The sequence below is a fragment of the Watersipora subatra genome, chromosome 2 (genome assembly GCF_963576615.1).
Source record: "Watersipora subatra chromosome 2, tzWatSuba1.1, whole genome shotgun sequence".
Lineage (NCBI taxonomy): Eukaryota > Metazoa > Bryozoa > Gymnolaemata > Cheilostomatida > Watersiporidae > Watersipora > Watersipora subatra.
Window position 1 is genome coordinate 20,549,413 of NC_088709.1, and position 22,252 is coordinate 20,571,664.

General features: G+C 35.1%; 2 protein-coding genes across 2 annotated transcripts; both read left to right on the forward strand.

Moving 5' to 3' along the window:
* The first annotated feature begins 1,380 nt into the window (after positions 1-1,380).
* LOC137388037 (uncharacterized) lies at positions 1,381-15,733 on the forward strand. The gene is made up of 8 exons (XM_068074554.1): positions 1,381-1,456; positions 4,829-4,885; positions 4,987-5,049; positions 7,658-7,714; positions 14,665-14,721; positions 14,829-14,891; positions 15,493-15,612; positions 15,717-15,733. The coding sequence occupies exons 1-8, from the start codon at positions 1,381-1,383 to the stop codon at positions 15,731-15,733; spliced, it is 510 nt and encodes a 169-aa protein (XP_067930655.1).
* Positions 15,734-15,746: 13 nt separating this feature from the next.
* On the forward strand, positions 15,747-17,272 carry LOC137387294 (zinc finger protein 420-like). Its single transcript, XM_068073668.1, has one exon. It carries the CDS (start codon positions 15,747-15,749, stop codon positions 17,043-17,045), a length of 1,299 nt encoding a protein of 432 aa, XP_067929769.1. The 3' UTR covers positions 17,046-17,272.
* Positions 17,273-22,252: the final 4,980 nt, after the last annotated feature.

The following is a 22,252-nucleotide window of genomic DNA, read 5'->3' on the forward strand; positions in this document are numbered from 1 at the left end:
GTTTGAAAAATAGAGTGCCGCCCTTGAATTGAACACCACCTCCATTTGACCATCACTTTGACTCTCTTTGATCTATGTGATTTCATAGTAGCAAGTGATCATTAAAAAGTATCGGCAATGTTGTACTAATAATGACTTGGTTAGATCAATAACAATTAATGATTTCGTTTTATCTGTTCAGATCGAACTCCGTTTTTGGACTTGAAAGCTCTTCAGTTTTTTGTTAAAATTTGTAAGAAGCACCTTAGAAGTATTTAATAATGTTTAAAACTAATAACAGTTCCTTGTTTTATGCAGTCTTAATACTTCAGCTTTCGAGTAAAACGGATTACTTTTATAATGGTATAAAAACAATTAATATTAGGCTAAAAGTTGTCTTTAGCACCCATTCTGTCAAAAGTTTATCGTTATCCACGCGGATTGCAGCGTGTAAAGATTTCGCTTTGCTATTTTATGGCACTAATATCGACTAGTTGAGCAGTGCAGAAGAAGAGTAGAGGTCAAAAAATGTTGTGAAAAGTATTTAACAGCCAATAGCTGTTTGTTTCATCAGATGGAACAATCATAATGCAACTGCCCGAGCAAATAATGCAAATATTGTTGTTTCAACATGGTTAATTTTTGTCTGTGTATGTACTAAAAGTATTGCTTGTTTTTACTTGCTCCTAATACGATACTTATAGCATTTGATGATAATTATTATGTAACTTATTTAATTTGCAGATTTATAAAAGATGATTTGATAGGATGATTTCGCTAGCCTTAACTCGGTTTGCTATGAAATCACCTTTTTCTATTGCTCATAAAAACCAGCTTTGGCTCCAAGCTGTAGCAAACATATCGATGAGTGCAATGATATTTTCTGCACCGTTGTTGACTATAGTTATAAACAGGAAAATAAGCCACGCAAACTTGGTATGAAATCAAAAAAATTCCAGCTTTAACATTATGCAAAGCATCACACAGGCTATATCATTCAGTTCCTCCTGAACAAGAGTGCAAAATGTAGACAACATGTGCTATGCACTTAAAAGGGTTAATCTTACCTTGCATAATGCCAATGAACTTTTTTAAAATTACAAAAGCCAGTCTCTATTTAAATGCAATCTCCATTTGACAGCTTTTATCCGGAGAGAGTTGAAAAATAGAGCGCCATGGCATTAAAATATAGGTTTCACGGAATCTTTTTGTAATAATAAGTTTCTACCTCAATGTTTGCCATTATCTGCCCAACTACTGGGTGAATGTTTTTAGTTTAATTCATGAGTAGACTTCATGAATATAAAACTAATTCTCTGCATTGCTTGCTCGGAAACATGGATTTTACATAATCCAGTCTTACACTCTTTTCTTATTCAGATAAACTGATATATCCATATAATGTCTGCCATGAAAACTGTGCTAGTAAAATCAGACCCAGGAGCAGATGATTTGAGTGACAGTCTCTATCCAACAGGTTAGTCAGAGAGTTCTACTAAACTATGTAAAATATAAAGATTATTGTCCTTAAAGATGTAGTTGCGTCAAAAATGAAATTAGAACCCATAAAAGGCTAAAACATCAGCTACAATTTGATGCCATTTTTGTCTTTGTAGACCAACCCTGTCCAGAGATATATGCGTTTGAATGAGGCCCTCTTTTAAAAAGCTCACGTTCCAGCGGGTGCCAATTTCGTGACGTCACTAGCTTGTTTTCTGAAACGAAACCACAAGCGATAAATATGAGGTCGCTTCGTTAGCCAATCACGATCGCGAAATTTTTATATAGACCGTAATAAATGTTATCACTCGTAAAACGCGTTGTCTGTGATCTCGAAGATTCTCATCGCTAGAGAATTCATGCTCATCGTTACTGATTCAACGCGTTTCAACAATTACTAAGTAATACATAGTTTTAAAATGGCTTCAAGTTCGAGCGACCGCTACTCAGAGTTATCTGAGCAACGTTTAGTAAAAGATTAGAGTAGACAGCCTATGGCCAAAGCTGACAGGCGTCAGCAGCGTTTTGCTGCAGAAGAAGACAGAATGGAGGTAAATTAACTTAGAGTCTTCTATACTTTAGTAAATGTAATATTTTTTATAGTCATAAATACATATACTAATTAATAAAATGATAATTCTTTGCTATCTCCAATCATCGTTTCATAGCTTATCTGCCGTTTTACCTAGCTATAATATTTTTTTCGAATTTTCTTTGGTAAATTAGAGTCATGATTACAAATTATTTTCACACGTAGGAAGTGGGTAAAATCGATTGATCATTGTAAATCTTTAATTTCCAGAACCAAAGCTTCGAATCGTTGGCTTGGCGTACTTGTGCCATTATTAAATGTTTATTCGTTTTTAAAATTACACTCGCAATCTATTTAACTCCCAATTTGGAAGCTGTCAATAGATACGCTTTAGAATGACATATCTATGAATGACATATTTATTGCATCTACTTTGTTTACATTTACTTGTTTTACTGATTACAGAATGTTTATGTCGTCCCACCAGCCGAAGAAGCTTTGTCAGTGTGGAAACTGCTATAAAGGAGAAAGCAAGACTTGAATGCGTGCTGGATGATGTTTTGTTTGAGTTTGTTGCAGTAGATGAATTTGTCTTATTGTATCAGCTAATACTATGTGAGTGGCCACGACTTGATGAATATTTTTAATAAAAGCTTTATGCCGAGATGAAAATATTTTTGCTTGTAAAAATTATATAATAAAATAATATTGTTGAAGATAATGCAAAAAATGATTTGCAGAATATTGTAGTGAATCGGATATGGTATATGGGTGTCCGCAGAACTGGAGAATGTGAGTTCAAATCCAGTTTGCAGCAGACTTCTCATCCTTAAAACTCTATCCCTGTCTATATTCTTTTCAAAGAGGTGGCTTGCTAGTAGTAAGAAACTAGTACGTAGGCAATAGGTAATAGGCGACATAATGTGGGCGGGGCTTATGGGAGGCTGTATATCGTTTATATGGGTAGCTGCAGAACTGTGCTGATACAAAGACCGCGTTCTACATAAAGTGACTAGACAGAATTACCGTAGACCGGTAGAACTGGTAGTCGGTACCCAAATGTTTACACAACATTTGGAGAAAGTGAGTAGAACAAACTTTCAATTTTCGTTATTTGAGGCCTTTTAAACATTCATAATAATGCATCTGTAGCAGGATTTAAAATTTTATTCTAGCCAACACGAGCAAATACAAAATAAGATATATGCCAATAGAGCCGCGTAAGACTAGACTTTTATCGCAAATAGCCGATGTGAATACGAGAGGTAGAGAGAGGTTGCCAAACGCGTGACATCATTTTTGGCGAGGCTGGGCACGTTTTTGTGGCCTGAGCGTTTTTACGGTGATCAGATTTTTTCGGTTTTAATCTTCAAATATCTTGGCAATGCGATCGCGTAACACAACAAACAACATATCAACTGATAGAGAAAAAAAAATGCTTTCTTTTAAGATCAACTTAAATTTTGACGCAACTACATCTTTAAGATTATTTGCAATATCTATTCATGTTTTTCATACTCATTTCTTCTTTACTCATGTCGTCTATAGCCATTTTATCTGTACCCATTTCTATTCCTCCATGTCTTCTGTAGCCAAACTTAGTTTATCATTTTCTCTATTTCAATTTTAGAAATGTTTTCTATAAGCCTGTCTGTTATTTTCATTTCTTTTGTAGTCATTTTTAGTATAGCTGTTTTCCGTAGACATAACCGAACACTTCTAATTGAATGCTAACCTCTATTAGAACGCCGCCTTTATTAGCACAGCAAGTCCATTTGGCCGCCACTATAGAAGAGAAGTTGAAAAATCTAGCAACACCTTTACATTCACCGCCACCCCTATTTGACCACCACTTTGACATTATTTGATTTTAATGATTCCATAATAGCAAGTGATCAGTAGAAAAGTGTTTTCAAGACTGTACAAATAGCGACTCGGTACACCAATAACAATTATTTTGTTGTTTCTGTTCATAACGAAGTCCATTTTTTAATCCTTAAGGTTTCTGATGTTTTTTTTTCATTCAAACTTTAAAAACAACATTATAGAAATAATTACTATCTGATCAAGCTAATAGTGGTTGCTCGTTTAATGTGGTCCTGATACCTCAAATTATGAGAAAACTGGGTTACATTTATGATGGTATATGAATGACTAGTTTGAGGCTAAAAGTTGTGCTTTGTGATGCTGCTAAAAGTTTATCCCTTGTGTAAGATCCAACACGTAAATGTTTTGCTCCGTTCAAAAATTATTTGAACTCTCTTCAATTGTTGATGATTATGTACTATATTACATACCAGGGGCAAATAAAGCCCTGATGGCTCATGATTTGTGTGCAACATTTCATAGCTTTTATAGTTTTAATCTATGGTGGTTATCAGATATCATCACATAATTGCTTTAGTTTACTGGATTATGTATCCGAGAAGGTTTTTGTGTGAAAATAAATGTGATTTCTTCACCTTCTCCTCATTAGCTCCATTGTCAACAATAGTGCATTCAAGCATTATGTACAATTCAACGAGGTAACTTCATGATATTTAAGTCTGAGTAGGCAACCAACTGGAATAGCTATTATTGGCCAATCTAAGTTTATATATCTATGGTTGAAAAATAAAGTGTCATACCATTCAAATAGAGGTTTTGCGATATCTTATGTTCTGATGTCTGCGCAAGCCATAGTGTATTGTAACTACATATTATTGAATTTCTATGCTTTAACCAGCCAGTTTAAAGTTCTGTTTAGGTTTGTCGTTTTGTATAGCATCACTAAATCAATGTTTGTAGGTAGTAAATAATTGATGCATTATATTGTAGATATCGAGATTAAAGTAGAACCAGGTGATTCATCATTCAACGTGGATAGTAATGAAGGTAATTATAGGAAAATAATTTTTTTCATGAAATTTTAGTATATATGCACAAAAAGCTGCTCACTATCATTCTTTATAGATGACCTTTCATGAATATTGCAGTAGTTGCGGAAGTGAAAGCGGAGCCAGAATCTGATGATGGTCCTGATAACCTCTACCCAACTGGTAAGTTAAAGATTAATTAAATAATAGTGATAACTGCTGCTGATAAGGTTTGATATCAGGTGCTTTTGAATTGAACAGTGAAACTGGTTTGATTTAGTAAAGGTCATATACAGTCAACCTTTGACCTTTGTTTGCCGGGACTAACACAGATTAGTCATGACCATACATCGAATATTGAGTACTGTACATTAAACAGACATAGTTGTCTCATACATGCCACTAGGGCACAGTATGCCTACATTATGCAAATACTGTATACATGAGAAAGTACACAATGATTATACCTACAATAGGTTACACTATATTCATAGACATAGACATATTAACAATACTTGTAGTTAACATGATATAATATAGTTATTAAGGTCTATGAGTATGATATTGAACTTTTGAAGGGTGTAGCGTGATCCATGTCACCTATACTTCGCACTCTCCCGCAGCAAGATAGAAGCTGCTGTCGCAGGCTCAGCATTTATTATAATCATTTACCTGCCATATTTGTATTTCCACACAAATGGTTTCATGACCTTAGTGCCAATTTCTGTGAATCGGCAATGGCTCAGAATTGATGAAACTTAATGACTGATGAAGGAGCATAATATGCTTATAATATATATATACACACTGATATATATGTTGTGGAAATATATTTAGACTGTCTATAAATGTGTTTTACACAGTTAGGATGAGTATTTAATTAAAAGCGGTAAAAATGAATCACAGCAAAATAACATTCATTTAATAGCTATGCTGTAAATGCTTTTTAAATATTTATCATCACTTTCAAAACTCCATGGCAACTTCTTTAACTTGAGTACCAACCCACTATAAACTTCTATACATCTATGAAATAATAAAAAGAAATGCTATATTGCATTGAAATTGCTTCTCTCATCATTAGAAGAAATTAGGGCTTACCAAAGTAAATGTTCCAAAACCGTTTGTTTCTATAAACAAGACTATTGGTTTCGTATGGTGTTTTACATCTAACATTCCTACAATGCCTTTTAGGTTAAACTCCAAACTTTTTTTGGGGTAGCAGTCATTGTCTTTAATTTTAGGAATTTTCTGCTATTGATAATCATAATTTTAATGATACAAATTTATTTGTTAGTCAATCTTACGTTTTTCAGAGCTTAACTTTTTGTATACTTTATATTCATATTGTGTTATATAACTCTGCACTAATTATGTTAGATTTTTAAAGTACATCCATATAATCTTAACATCTGTAACACCAAATTAAAATGGCTAGAATTTATGCAATTCGAACTAGAGCCAAGAAAGTTGTATTTTGCATCAGCAAATCAGCTTGTTGTGTTCGACATCATCTGGTCTGCTATGAGGTCACCCAAGAAAGGTACTATTCGTCATATTATGTTGTTGTAAAGGTTTTAATGATACATTGATGAATTGGGTTAGATAGTCTGAGTAGTAACAGAGCAAGAGCTAAAACTAAATGCTGTGTTTTTTGACGGCATTGTCATTCTATTTTGCCATTCAAGCTCACAAAGTAACATAAGTCTGTCTAGCGCCTATGAGCAAAATAAATTGGTACATTATGTACAGTACACTAATATAGTGTACTGTACAGAATGTACCAATTTATTGTAGCTCATAGCTCATATTTGTTTTTTGCTAATAGTGTTCTTGCTTTCTGGACAGACGGTGGTAGCTAACGATGTGTGACAGAGATGTGACGGCAACATATTCAGTACACTACACATTACACTTTTGTGAAGCCACGTCAAATAACATAAGCTTTGAATTTATGTCTTACTGAAATTAACTTGGCTTACTATATACACATTTAGAAAAAGTTTAAATCTTATATGACACAAGGTTTAATTCTACCTTTTGCATTCATTTTCAGTTCTTTTATTTTTCTTTTTCCGACTTGGCGTGTTTTTCCCTCGACCTGTGACTTACATTTACTTTCACTTTTAGCCGGCCTTTTTAAAACTTTTACACACTGAGCTGATGAAAAAAACGAGTGATCCCGTTTTCGAAAGTGACCTAGCTTTTATACTCGGCCACGTAGCTGCTGCATCAGGAGTTATCTCATAGCTCAAAAGTGTATCATATCTCGAAGTAAAAATTTGCTTAAAGTGAGGATGAGAGGACAAGAGAAACTTCCAAAATAAGTTTGTGTTCCGAAGTAATAATAGCAGTAATAATACCAAAAAAGTATTGTAGTACAACACTCACTCCAGGGCATGTGGTTTTTGCCGAGTTTGCGTCGAGAACACATATCGCTCAAGGTTGTTATTCTTAGGACATACACAGACTATCTGGACAGTTGAAAGTTTGGGGAAAGGAAGTTCAAAAAATTGGAGATTTGTTGAGTAGTGATTGTACCTAGTCACAGAGTTAATCATAAGCCCAATGAAGAATTCTGAGCATAACAAGCTCGAGGATACCATGTGCTAAATGCAGATCTATGGGAGCTAAAAATGTATGAGTCATTTTTAATAAACTGTGACCTTGAACTGCAAAAGGCACACTGAGTTCATAGTCACATAGGATTTCTATAAAAAATGTACAAAATATGTTTTGTCCAAATCAGATCATTCAATGTATCTACTTATCTATGTTGTTTTTATTGTAGATATTGAGCTTAATTTAGAACCAGAGAGTCGTTCAGTCAGCACACACTGTAATAAAGGTAAATATGATAGTAGCCTTATGGATTTAATAATAGCCCAAGATTTTGTTTTCAACAGAGCGTCAAACACTCCTTTAGCAGAACACTATTGACCCTGAGACATATTAGGAACTTTGTTATCATCGTGTGGCTCTCAGGTTAGTCCCGGAATAGGTTTACTTTTTTACAGTTTGCGTAATGACAAAGGTCGTAAGATTTTCATCAATCGGCTCAATTATCTAGGTCAGAGTTTACTCACTTATATATTCTTAGATGCCGTGTAATCTTTATTCGAGTGCATTGGCTCAAATAAAGGTTTCAACCCTATTTTCAATAAGGGTTGGAAGGCACTGTATTTTTCAACCTTTTTTTTGTGGTGATGTTTTATTAGACAATGATGTTCAATTTTTTGACTAGTTGATCAGAATTTTGAAGAGATAAATTTAATCATTTTACTTGTGATGCTAATGTCGCCTATACTTTGCATTCTCTGTTCGGCAGACCAACATTAATGTTGTCGGGCTCAGCACTTTTTCTAAATGGTTTCCACATACTTCGAAGTATCAGATGGAGGTAAAGAAGGAACTATTTTTAGCAAAACATTTTGCATGAAAACAGTGGTTACTTATCTCGATGGCATTGATTTATAAGTTTTAAGAAAAAAATGCCAAAATGCTTTCTAGGGACAATGTGTAACTAAATATGCCAAATATTAAATATGCTGTAACAATGGCTGTCATTACATCATACAGTGTTTCTGTGAAAAATTTTCATTGGTCATCAATTATCATTCAGTCAGTCATTTAAAGTCTTCAGATCAGTTTATAAATCACCTCATGGGCGAATCTAAAGGATTGATTTGGACTAAAGACAAAGGATTGGATTTGGACTTTAGTGGCTATAAATCGAAGGGCAGATTTGATGTTTAGGATGATCGATCCTCTCAGGCACATCATCAAGAGCAAAATCTTTATGCGCTGCATTTAGCACAATAAAAATATGCTCCGTAAACGTAAACTTTAGTCCAAAACCTGCCAACCGGTTTTCATATGTGTTTCGTTCAAAGTATTAGGGCCATGTTAAACAATGAACTACTATTAGCTTGAGACTATTAGTGGTTATTACTATGGCTTTGCTTTCAGAGTTCCATTTACCTTTGTAAATTTAGCCGTTTTTCATATATGTGCGCGTACTTCGAAGTATCAGGACCGCCTTAAACAAGGAAACACTATAATTAGCCTGAGACATCAATTTTTATAGTGTTCCTTTGAAGGTTCATTTACCATCATACATTGAAGCCGTCTTTTGTGTTCGTAGGCTACTTTGAATCAGAAAGGGTGCATTAAACAGAAAATTACCATGAAAAAATTATCAAAAACAACAACAAGCTTTGAAGTTGAACGAATAAATTAATTATTATTGATATGAACGATTCATTATTAATACGATTTGATGGAAACTTGTTTACTGGACAGTTGATATTATTGGCTCTTAAGAATCAAGTCATATCAGTAGTGGTCAAATGGAGGTGGCGCTCAATTGGAGAGTGCTGCTGCATTTCTCAACCTTTCGCTCAGAGTGGCATTCATATAGGCGTGGCGTTCAAATAGATGTGCACTCAAATAGAGGTGGTTTTCAATTAGTATAGTAACTATAATTACTAAGGTTATCATATTACTTTGTTACTAATTTTTAATATATTCTGTACATTATGCATATAACATTTTTATGATTTCACCAAGGTTTGTTTGCATTAGATAGTTACTAAGGATTTTTATATTCCTCTTTACAAAGTTTTCGCCTTGCGATGTCAACAGTGGAATGGCTTAAAATTGTCTGGTGAGGGTCTGCTGTAGTAAAATCGTATGTTTAGAACCATATTATATAACAGCTGCTTGTTCAAAATCTTCATTCATGAAAGCACTTCACAAGATGTATGCACAAGCCATTTGGTGTACTCCTACAACCACCGCTCAAAACCTGATGTAGGATGTATAATAACAGCGCAAACCTTTTTTGAGACTTGTAGAATTTGTTTCGTTTTTGCATTATGTTTGTCTACCATGTTGGTAACAATAATGTTGTAGTGTGGCAACTAGATGGTGGAAAACTTTAAGAGTGGCAGCCAACAGACGTGCTGTTGTCTCAAGTTTACACATTGACTATCCGTCGGCATTGGCATCGTAGTTTACAAGTCTGCGTTTTGACGTCAAAATTTATTGCGTCATGTCACACCTATTGGAGTGGTTTTGTCTCAAACTGTGTTTTTGTTTTTCCAAAATCAATAACACTTATGCTCTAGCAGTCTAGTGTGTCTAGTATGTCAAGTGTGCCAGGAGATTTTGTCCAGTGTAATAACTATATGTACAAATATTCTGAAATGCATGAAGATAATTGACTGTACAGGTGTTACAGCGGTAATCTAGCAAGCTGCATGCTTTGAATTCAATTCCATTGCTGTGCAATTTTTTTTCAATATCCGACCATTGATTTAGATGTATGGAGACAATTGTTGTTATCAAAATATTGTAGAAAAATGAATACATTGTTAAATTAGTATAAATAGCTGTAATTTAAAAAAAATCAGTTCATCAATATGTTGTATGATGTTTCCCCAACATACCCATTTTGGGTCATTCACTCAACATGCACGAATAGACAGAAAGGAGATTATGAGCTTTACGTTTTACCAGTGTCAGCCAAAGCTAAACCTGCCATTATTTTTAGATCATGTAAAAACCTTATTTGAACACCCCATTTTATTTAAATGCAACCTCTAATAGAAAGCGATTGCAGGAAAATGGTTGAAAAATACAGTTACACCCTTTAATTGAACACAGCGTCATTTGACCACCACTTTGACATTCATTGTTCTTCATGAACTCATACGTAAAAAAAAAAAAAAAATAGACAGTGATCCGCAAACAAGTTTTCGCACATTGTTACAACAATGACTCAGTTATATCAATCAAAATTAATTTTGTTGTTGTTGCTGTAGTGGTTGCAGGTGCTTTAGAGAGGGTGTACCCGAGGAGAACAATCCTCGCAATCATTGGAACTACACTATGTTTTGAAGTCGCTAAGGTCCAACTCCTACACACTGTTTTCAGATTTATTCATAATGCGGTTTGCAATATTATCCAAAGACTGTAACATTTTGATGAACACTGGGAATACTCTTTAGGAACACAGCTCAACATAGTAGCAACAATTGTTATTGCGTATTTGATGATGTTTTTTATCGCCAAAGCTTTGTCATGTTTTTTTAAAAAGTTCGAAAGTGATACCATGGAAATAATTAATAACTGTATTTGGCTAATGTTGTTCACCCAAAGTATCTTTTTGTATAACTTGTCAGATACAACGAAAAAACGAAAAGGGATCGAGCAAAAATATCGAGGTCGACGGCATTGATGTCGCTCCACCCAAAGAAGATTGCAAAGCATAGGTGACATTTGCCTCACTCGTCACAGGGGTAAATTTGTTTTTTCAAAATTCCGATGAACTAGTCGAAAAATACAGCGCGAGGCTCTATTTAAGTGCCACCTCTCATAAAATGACATTATTGGGAATGGGTTGAAAAATGCATCACCATCACATTCAAATAGAGGTTTTATGGTATTTATACATAGATATATATACCTAGATTGGCCAAGAGAGAACAAGTCTGTCAGACTTAAATAGCATGACATAACGTCATTGTATTGTGCCTCATGCTTGACTGCACTGCTGGTAACAATGAAGCTTATGAGGAGAATTTGACAAAATCACATTTATTTTCGCATAAAAACTTTCTTGGATACATAATCCAGTAAAATAAAGCAATTATGTGATAATATCTGATAACCACCTTAGATTAAAACTATAAAAGTTATGAATTGTTGCGAACAAGTCATGAGCCATCAGGGCTTTATTTGCCACCCTCTCCTATCCCCATTCTCTCTTTTCCCCTTATCCAAAGAAGAAGTGAGAAGGGGAAAAGAGAGAAGGGAGAAAAGAGAGGGGGGGGGCAAATAGCCCACCCACTCAAAGATTCAGACCTTGGCTAGGTGAATAGACTAATATCATGTTGAACTAAACATGACGAAATATGATGAGCCTGTGAAGTTTTGATCTGATCAGGGAAATGGAACCAACGGCTTTCTTAGCTATAGCTGGAACGAGACCAAGGAATGCAGGGTCGGACCAGACTCGGCTATTCATTTAAGGTTAAGAGATAGTTCTATTACAGCCTAATGTTGTTACATCAATAAACTGAGATAGAAGAAACCCTTATCACACCAATCATTATATTTTGTGGCTTGGTTTATAGATGCAATCTACAATTTATGGCTAGACATTGGTGGATCAATGCTATTCAATGGGTGATAGATTAATGGCATGATTTGGCTAGTGTTTTTATTACAAATTTTATCTTCAACCGCTATTATAGTCAACAAAAGATTAGCTAAGAAATACTTTACAAATATAGAAATAGATAACCCAGCATAATGGAAAACAAAAATCCATCACTTCCCTAAAACTTCTGGTATTAGTGAAAGAAACTGAAAATAAAATAAGTTTGCTGGATTGAAGATTCTTAAACGCGCTTTTAAATTCCTCAGGATGCCCTCGTTGTAAATGCCTCAATAGTATTGAGATGGATCGTTCTTTGTAGCTTAAAGGTTGACTTGCAACAAAATTCACATTACAGCTATTTGGTATCAAACTATTCACCATGTTTTACTCTGTTGTGTTGTAGTTGCCAAATACATGGAAAGATGATTACAAGCATTTAAAAGCTCAAAAACCAAATGCCGCAGATGATTGGGATCTCTTTATTTTGATGACGTAGTCATTACAGTTTGGTTATCGTCTTGTCACGTGATGTTCTCACGTGAATTGAAAAGCCAATAGAAAGCTAAATATAAAACTTATCGTAGCACTAGTTTATGATGAACAATTCGGGTTTTACCGAATACCCGTATCAAATATAGATGCTCGCTACTTTACAGTTTTGTTTCGGCATTATTCAATCGTCAAGTCGTCATCTGATCGAGTGACCCAATATTTCGAAAATAATTTTTGCAGCATTTTTCGATTATCACAGGTGACCAACAGGCTCGTCATGATTATCAGACAATGATATGTACTCCTTTGAGCTGAGGTTAAAAAGTTTAACAATTTTTTACGGTAATTTATACGATATTAGTGCTAAAAGTGACAGCATTACAATGACAATAAAACAGACGCGTAAAAACAATACAAATGGTTTTATTGAATGCGTGAAGTATATTTATAAAAATATTTTGACGAATGAGGTTGCATGATAGTGTAAACAGAAACCATCCTGTAACAACTACGTCCTATTTGAACCATTTGGGAAAGCGAATCCAAACTATGGCGGTCTCGTGTGGCTGCGATTAACTGTTGGTTTTTTAACTTTTAAGAGCTTGTAATCACATTTCCACATATTTGGCACCTACAACACAACAGAGTAAGACATGGCGAATCTGTTGATACCAAATAACTGTAATGTAAATTTTATTGCAAGTAAACCTTTAAACAATCGCATGATGTTGAACCTCAGCAACTTCTCCATGGTAGCACTTGGTGCTAGCCTGGGAAGGTTTTTCACTAATCCAGCACTACTAAGCAACACTCTCGTCGCTTTCTCACTGTGGTTGCAACCCTCAATCACCACAGGCGAAGACAAAGTCAAGCTACCACAATTCTTAACTGTGATTAGGGAATTTGTTGCTTGGTTTACAACATAGTTGGTAACATCTACGATGCTAGTGATACAATCATTACATTTCAGCTTCGGTGACCTAGCCAGCTGTAAAATAAAAATGTTGTCTCATTTTTGACTTGAGACATACTTGCATACTCATATTTAGTCATGTTTAGTTCAGCATGATATTAGTCTATTTACCTAGCCAGGGTCTTGCTCTTTCAGTAGGTGGGCTATTTGCCCCCCCCCATTTCCTTTCTCCCTTCTCTCTTTTCCTCTTCTCACTTCTTCTTTGGAGAAGGGGAAAGGAGAGAATAGGGATAGGAGAGGGTGGCAAATAAAGCTCTGATTTGTGTGCAACAATTCATACCTTATATAGTTTTAATCTAAGGTGGCTATCAGATATTATCACATAATTGCTTTAGTTTTCTGGATTATGTATCCAAGAAGGTTTTTATGTGAAAATAAATGTGATTTTGTCAAGTTTTCTTCATAAGCTTCATTGTTACCAACAGTGCAGTCAAGCGTGAGGTACAGTACAATGACGTTGCGTCATGATATTTAAGTCTGACAAGGCAACCGATAGGAATAGCTATTATTGGCCAATCTAGGTTTATATATCTATGTATTTATATGATAAAGATTAACGATCACTTATATAGTATATATAGTACTTTATTGACAATAATTTCATTTCACAAATAGAAATGTTTTTCAAATTAGGCCATACAGCAATAGTAAAACAACAAAAAAGGGGAAAAAAGCAACAGTTAGCCATTAACATTGAATAAATAGTCTGACAAATAGTGTTTAAAATGCCTTGCTCTGCTAAGAGAACGAATATTTGGTGGAAAATTATTTGGTGAAATCACTTGTGGATTTTGTATTATGTTTCTCTATCTTCCGTACCCATGTTTTTTTCTGTACCTATCTCTTGTTTATTAATGTTCTTGGTAGCCATGTTTACTTTTGTCATTTCCTCTAACTCTAGTTCCTCTTTAGTCCATGTATCTATAAATTGGCCAGCTATTGTTGTTTTATAATCATATCAGCTGTTTCATGTAGATACATGTCTTGTATTCCCATTCCTGCTATAAATAGTTCCACTATTAACCATATAGTATCATAACTACACCATATGTTATCATCATGCTTTTACCAGCCAGTTTGGAGCAAACATTTTCTAGGTTGGTCATCATACTTTGTTGAACTATAACCCTGCTTGAAGTTAGTAATTTATTAATATTTTATATTGTAGATTCTGAAGTTACAGGAGAACCTGGCGATTCGTCAATCAACATTGACTGTGATGAAGGTAATTATGTTGCAATTATATTTCCTTGGAATTCGTCTCAACTTAGTAAATATACAAGACAATTATCATTATTATGTTCTCTAGATGACCTCTCATATTTATTGTAGGAGTTGCAGAAATGAGAACAGAGCCAGGATCTGATGGTGGTGCTGATCACCTCTCCCCAACTGGTTAGTTAAAAATTTATTAGATAATAGTAATAACTGCTGTTGATTATCTCAGATGTCCAGCGCCTCTTAGCTGAGTAAATATGATAATTACCTCCCTCTATTGTCTTACCAACTAGTTTTTAGTAAAACTAAATTACTAAATCTGACTATAATATATTGAGTCATTCTCTATTAAGTTACAGATCTTTTCATAGATGTTCTTTTCAGTACTAGTAGTCAGAGGATTTCAGTTTCTTGTTTTTGCTGGTTGCTATATCAACCTATGCAGCGGTCCACGCGAACCGCTGGTCACAACAGTCATATATTGGTACATCGTCTCAAGACTTTGTCGATGCAACATTTGCAATGGTCATAGTCATTTTAAATGTATTTTAATTGGGAAGATAGACAATAACATGTTTTGCTTTGTATTCATATGAAATAGTGTAACATTTTGGGAAATCGTTTGAAAAAGAAAAATGTAGTGACAGGCTTCTAATGATTTATATAAGCTGAGTTTGTGTATTGGATGCATTTAGCTCATGGTCTTCACAAAGGCATGACCAGAGTATAGATGGTTTTACTAAGCTTGTGGGTCAGAAACTATCAATTTATATTATAGGTAAAGATTGTGGACAGAAATCTTTTCAAAGAGATCAGAATGTTGTATCTGGAAGATTGTTATGCCCTAACGCTGTAAAGAGAAAAATAAAAGGTCTCACTGCAAGGAAACCTCTTCAGTGTGAGCTATGCAGTGCTAGCTTTGTTCGCCGCAGTCATCTAGCAACTCACATGAAGACACATACCGGAGAGAAGTCATTCCAATGTAAGATATGTGGGATTCAGTTTGCTCATTGCCATAATTTATCAGGGCATATGAGGATTCATACTGGAAAAAAAAAATTCCAATGCAATATGTGTAATAGAAGATTTTCTGAGACCGGCCATTTAACAAAACACATTAGGACTCACTCTGGAGAAAAACCATTCCAGTGCAAGATATGCAGCAGTAGCTTTGTTCATACTGCAAATCTAACAAGACATATGAGGACTCATACTGGAGAAAAACCATTTCAATGTAAGATATGCAGTAGTCGATTTGCTCGTCGTCATCACCTAACTAGTCATATGAGGACTCATACTGGAGAAAAAACATTCCAGTGCAAGATATGCGGCAGTAGCTTTGTTCATAATTCAAATCTAACAAGACACATGAAGACTCATACTGGAGAAAAACCATTCCAGTGCAAGATATGCACTAGTCAATTTGCTCTTCACCAACACCTAACAAGACACATGATGACTCACACTGGAAAAAAGTCATTCCAGTGTAAGATATGCAGCATTAGCTTTGTTCATAATGCAAATCTAACAAGACACATGAGGACTCATACTGGAGAACAACCATTCCAGTGCAAGATATGCAGCAGTAGCTTTGTTCATAATTCAAATCTAACAAGACACATGAGGACTCATACTGGAGAAAAACCATTCCAATGCAAGATATGCAGTAGTCGATTTGCTCTTCACCATCATCTAACAAGACACATGATGACTCACACTGGAGGAAAACCGTTCCCGTGCAAGATATGCAGCAGTAGCTTTGTTTATAATGCAAATCTAACAAGACACATGAGGACTCACACTGGAGAAAAACCATTCCAGTGCAAGATATGCAGCGGTAACTTTGCTCAACATGCAAATCTAACAAGACACACGAGGATTCACACTGGAGAAAAACCATTCCAGTGCAGTATATGCAGCAGTAGCTTTGTTCAACATGCAAATCTAACAGCTCACATGAAGGTTCATACTGGCGACAAGCCATTTCAGTGTGAGATATGCAGTAGTCGGTTTGCTCATCACCATACTCTAATAGGACACATGAGGACTCACACTGCAGAGAAACCATTCCAATGTAAGATATGCAGTAGTCGATTTGCTCATCGCCATCACCTAACAAGACATATGAGGACTCATACTGGAGAAAAACCATTCCAGTGCAAGATATGCACTAGTCAATTTGCTCTTCACCATCATCTAACAACACACGTGATGACTCATACCGGAGAGAAACCCTTTCAGTGTAAGATATGCAGTCATCGGTTTGCTCATCGCCATAGTCTAACACGTCATGTGAGGACTCACACTAGAGGGAAGCCATTTCAATGTTAGATGTGCAGTAGTAGCTCTACTCAACGTGATGAATTTAAAACTCACCTGAAAAGTCATACTTCATGGGAGACATTTCATTATAACACATACAAGTGTACATGTTCAAATTCATTTGGACACACCCATATATTCTGATTTGGTTTGTTGTGGTTTTTTTTGTGTGTAATCACCTATGTTATACATGAGTTAAAATTTAATTATCTCTTCGTGGTAAAATATACCTAGCTTTGGGGTCAAAAGTTACACATATGTTTTCTATTAATTGACAAGCCTCGGTTCATTTTGGTTGAACTGAATTGAACATGAATAACAACTGCAACATTTTGAACATGAGAACATTGGCTGATCCTCCTGACCAAACCCTCTGACGTTGAAAACATGGAATCAATTACTTTTGTAATTAAATATTTGTAGCAAAGCTTTAATTTTTATAGTGCATGAAATTTCTGACATACCTGCTGAGCAATAGTTCACAAAACGGCTAAGTTTTCTGTTAGATTTATAATTAGATTTTTAGTGAAAATCCAGCCTTATCTTGTAGTATTCTGGCTTGCTTGATGGTTAAAAACACATTTTTTGTGGTATTAACAGCTGCAGATAACATTAAAGATTCTGGCTTCAATGCTTGTTTAATAATGGAAAATATTGTGTATATGCTGCCAACATGTACAGGCTACCCTCTGTGCTTTAAAAGCTGTTTTTACGTTACAGTTATACAGAGTGTATAAGCCGCAACCACTGATTTTCCATTTGTTTAACACACAGTAAAACTTATATTTGAAGGCCACTTTTATTTGAGCGCCACCTCTATTTGACCGTCTATATGATATTCACTGGTCTTTACGAACTCATAATACCAAGTCATCAGTCGAAAAATCTCTACAACATTGTACTAATTAATAATGACTCAGTTATCTTAATAGCAATCAATTTGTTGTATCTGTTCATATGTATGTCTATTTTCCAACTCCAAATGTGTTTGTAATTTGTTAAAATGTTAAAATCAGCAATGTAGACATCCTTAATAACTGTATTAGGTTAATAGTAGTTATTTTTTGACACAAACTTGATACTCCGACATACACCGTACATGTATGTGATAAACAGTTTACATTTACGATGGTATATAAACTACTACTTTTAGGCTAAAAGTTGTGCTTAGCAATGCAGTTAAAATTCATCCTTAGTGCAAAATATTCAATGCGGAAAAGTTTTTGTCTGCCCAAAAAAATTGTTTGAATCCTAATATCAACTAGTTCAGCAGTGCGGAAGAAGATTTGAAGTCCAAAAACATTGTAAAAGGTATTGAAGCAATAGAAGCTATGATAGCCAGAATATGTTCGTTCCATCGGAAGCAACAATCAGAATGCGACTGGCCGAGCAAATGATGCAAAAACTTTTGTTTTCAAAATCTTCTATTGATTACTTTATATTATGAATTCGTAAAGATCAAACAAGATTAATTTCAAAGTTTTGGTCTAATAGAGGTAGCATTTTTCTAAAGGGTGCAACTGTATTTTTCTACTCTTTTCTTGTATTGGTGTTCTAATAGAGCTGGCGTTCAAGTCAAGGTGGCGCTCATATAGAGATTTTATGATGAGTATGCTCTTTTGAGATGCATAAGCAATAATCTTTTCTATGCTATTTAGAATGTTTTGGTCTCACATTATTTAATATAATGGTTACATTGAGCACTAATACTTGAGGTATTGGTTAAGTAACCTCAAGTTGTTTTGAATGGTATGCAAGCATATTACCAAGCTAAGTTCTATGTTGGATGATGAATTAGGACATTTGACAGTTATTTTAAGGGTGGAAGATCAATGTGATCAGTTATCATTGGCCAGTTGAAGTTATACACATAGTAGTAGAGCAAATGTCTGTAGTTCATCAGTTATTCTGAAGTGTGTTGTACTTTTCTACTACAATATGCAGCGCTTAAAATTGTGGCATTCTTGAGAACCCAATTTGCAAGCTGATTTTCAAATTATAGAGATGTCTATTCTGGATAGCTCTCATTATCTCTTTTTTCTCAAAGCACAATCAACAGATTACATTGAACTTTTATGACAACACCTTTTCTGAGTTTAAAACTTAGACATTCTAGCTATAGCATCTAATGTAGAAGTAGCGATTTTGCAGTGGACAGTGCTGATGTAGCATGTGGTGTTTCCCAAGAGCAACTTTTTTAGACAGTCTGGCCATGGTATATGGTGGTCCTTGCCCCTGTGATGGAATCGCTGGATAGTCTACACCAGGAGGAACCTTGTTGGGTGGTCTTGCCTTAGCAGTTGATTGCTTGTTAGCAGTTTTGCGACAGATTGTCCAGCTATAGCATATGCTGGTTCATTGTGTAGAAATAGAATTCCTTGATAGCCGTAATAAATGTTAATCTTGTAATAAGAAGCAATAAGCAAATGCAACATTGCAATTAGACAGCTTTATCAGCAGTTGAACCACAGTTAAAGGTACGAACAATAAAGGCACCATCGCTCTAATCATTGTTTACCTGAGCAATGAACTGCAACGATTAGCTGTTTTCACGGTGTACGCACTGTGAGCGATTAGCTGTGGGTGACCAACAACCAATTAAAAACTACTAAATTGCATTGTGGATATCTGCAGGTCATTTTGTTATCTTTTAATTGTCTGATTATGTAACTCACTTCAATTATGTAATTCAATTCAATTATGTAGTTCTTTGCCATGCTCGCAAAATTGACTTGACACCAATCTTCATAAATGCTGAAATTTAATCTGATTTGGTCAACAAGCAGCCAATCAAGACGCTAACAGTTCTGATCATAGGTGTCAAAGTTCAACATGTTGGAAGACTATCGCTTCATCGCTAGCAATGATTATGTTTGCCACTGATCACAAACTGATGTCATAGCAGTGCTTCGTTATGGTCAATCGCACAGCTAATCGTCGATTTGAGTGACAGCGTGTACGGTAGTGTTTGGCCGGTATTGGGTTATCCGCTCTTACCGATACGGAGGGATTCTCGGTATCCGAGGAAACCAATCATTTTCGGTGACAGCTAGTCATCTGCGGCCGGTTTGATATGATCGGTATTTATCCGTACAAGCCTATCGGTAAATGGTTATACGGATATCCGGATAGATTTTAAAACTCTTCGTTGACGAACATGCTAATTTTAGCACGTGTTAGCGAACAAATTCAACGAAAATTTCCATGCGATGGGAGGGTGTATAAAGACTCTAACGAGACTGGGCTCTAATTGGACTGCGTATAATTATGTGATTACATTACATGATTACAGTATGTGATAGTAAAATTTCTGTAAACAGTCTCAGTATATTTAACAAAGAGAGCCCCTTGCCATTATCTATCTGTTCTCTATTATCGTATACGTAACGTTTGGATCAATAACTATATTTTTAATAAAATAAACAATAAAAACATCTATCTTGAAATTTATATTTCTATCTTTTTCTTTTTGGCTTGCTAAAACAAGGAGTCTCCTTGCCATTACAATGTAGTGCTGACTAAAGAATGTTTTTTGTACAGGCTACTTTTTGCACAACAATAAAATTAGTTCGAGACAGTTATGGTTTAAAGTTTAAACCACTAAACTTTAAACCATTATAAACTTTAAACCATTTAAAGACACACACCGATAACCACATACCGAACAATAGTACCGACAATACCAAACTTTCTTAGTTGGCAATGGATACCGAAGATGGTAAATACCGAGGATACCGATACCGGGAAAACCGATGAAAAAATGCAAGGATTTCCGATCCAGCACTAAATCAGATACCGGCCCAACACTAGCGTACGGGCCTTCACACCAACTAGCTCAACACTGAACAAGGTCAGCTGACCAGCTGATAGGTAATTAAAAGATAGGAGATGACTCATCCTAAGCTATTTATAGAGCATTAGCTGCACATATCTAGGCAATAACAAAACTGAACTTTGGTGATAGTTTATACGTATCATTTTTTTCGCAGTAGTTTTAACTTTCACATACTCTTTGCTAAACATTTTTTACGAGCTTGTATAGAACTCAGGTTTGCGTCTACATGAAACCATGTTGAGGGTATCTACGAACTGTAGGCGATTTAGCAAGCGAGTCTTTCTGTTTTAGTGAATAGAAAAACAAAAAACTCTTTTAAAGTCGTTGCTTCGCTATAAAAGTGGAGGCATATCATTGGTAAATTTATTCTATTTCATGTCGCTATAATGCGTAGCCCGTGAATTTGCCAAGAATACACGCCCAATTTTATGGCAAAACAATCACTTCAAAAGTTGTTTTTTTTAATCACTAAAACAAAAAGACTCGAGGATTATTTTGCATGAAATCTTTGACTCGAGTAACTCAACGGCTCAAAGTGGCTTGTAAATAGAATATTTCATTATTTGAAGTCCGATTGAGTAAAAGTATCAGAAATAACTGCTAAGTTTGAATCACTATAGATAAAGCTACTTGATATTGCTGTTTACAACTATAACTAGTTTCATCATAGTCTACCACTTTTAAGCTTCCTTTTCATTTATAATTTGTATGGGAACAGCTCAAGAATGATACTTAAAGGTTGACTTGCAACAAAATTCACATTACAGTTATTTGATATGAAAAAATTTACCATGTCTTACTTTGTCATGTTGTAGGTGCAAACTATGTGGAAAGGTGATTGCAAGCTCTTAAAAGCTCAAAAATAAACAGAAAATCGCAGCCACGCGAAACCGCCGTAGTTTGGATTCCCTTTCCAAAACGGCTCAAATGTGACGTAGTTGTGTGAGATAGTATATGTTTACACTTTCTTGCAACCTTATTTGTCGAAATATTTTCACAAATATTCTTCACGCATTCAATAAAACTATGTCTATTGTTTTTACGTGTCTGTTTTATCGTCACCGTAATGCTGTCAGTTTTAGCACTGGTATCTCATAACTTACCGTAAAATGTCGTTTAATTTTTTAGCCTTAGCTTGAATGAGTACATATCATTGTCTGACAATCATGACGAGCCTGTTAGTCCCTCGTGATTATCGAAAAGTGCTGCAGAAGTTATTTGCGAAGTATTGGGTCACATGATCAGATTACTACTCGCCGATTAGAGCAGACTGAAACAAAACGCTAAAGTAGCGAGCATCTATATTTGATACGGGGTCTTTGGTAAAACCCAAAGTGTTTGTTTTAAAGAATAAAAAAAGCACAATATTTGTATGCTTTAT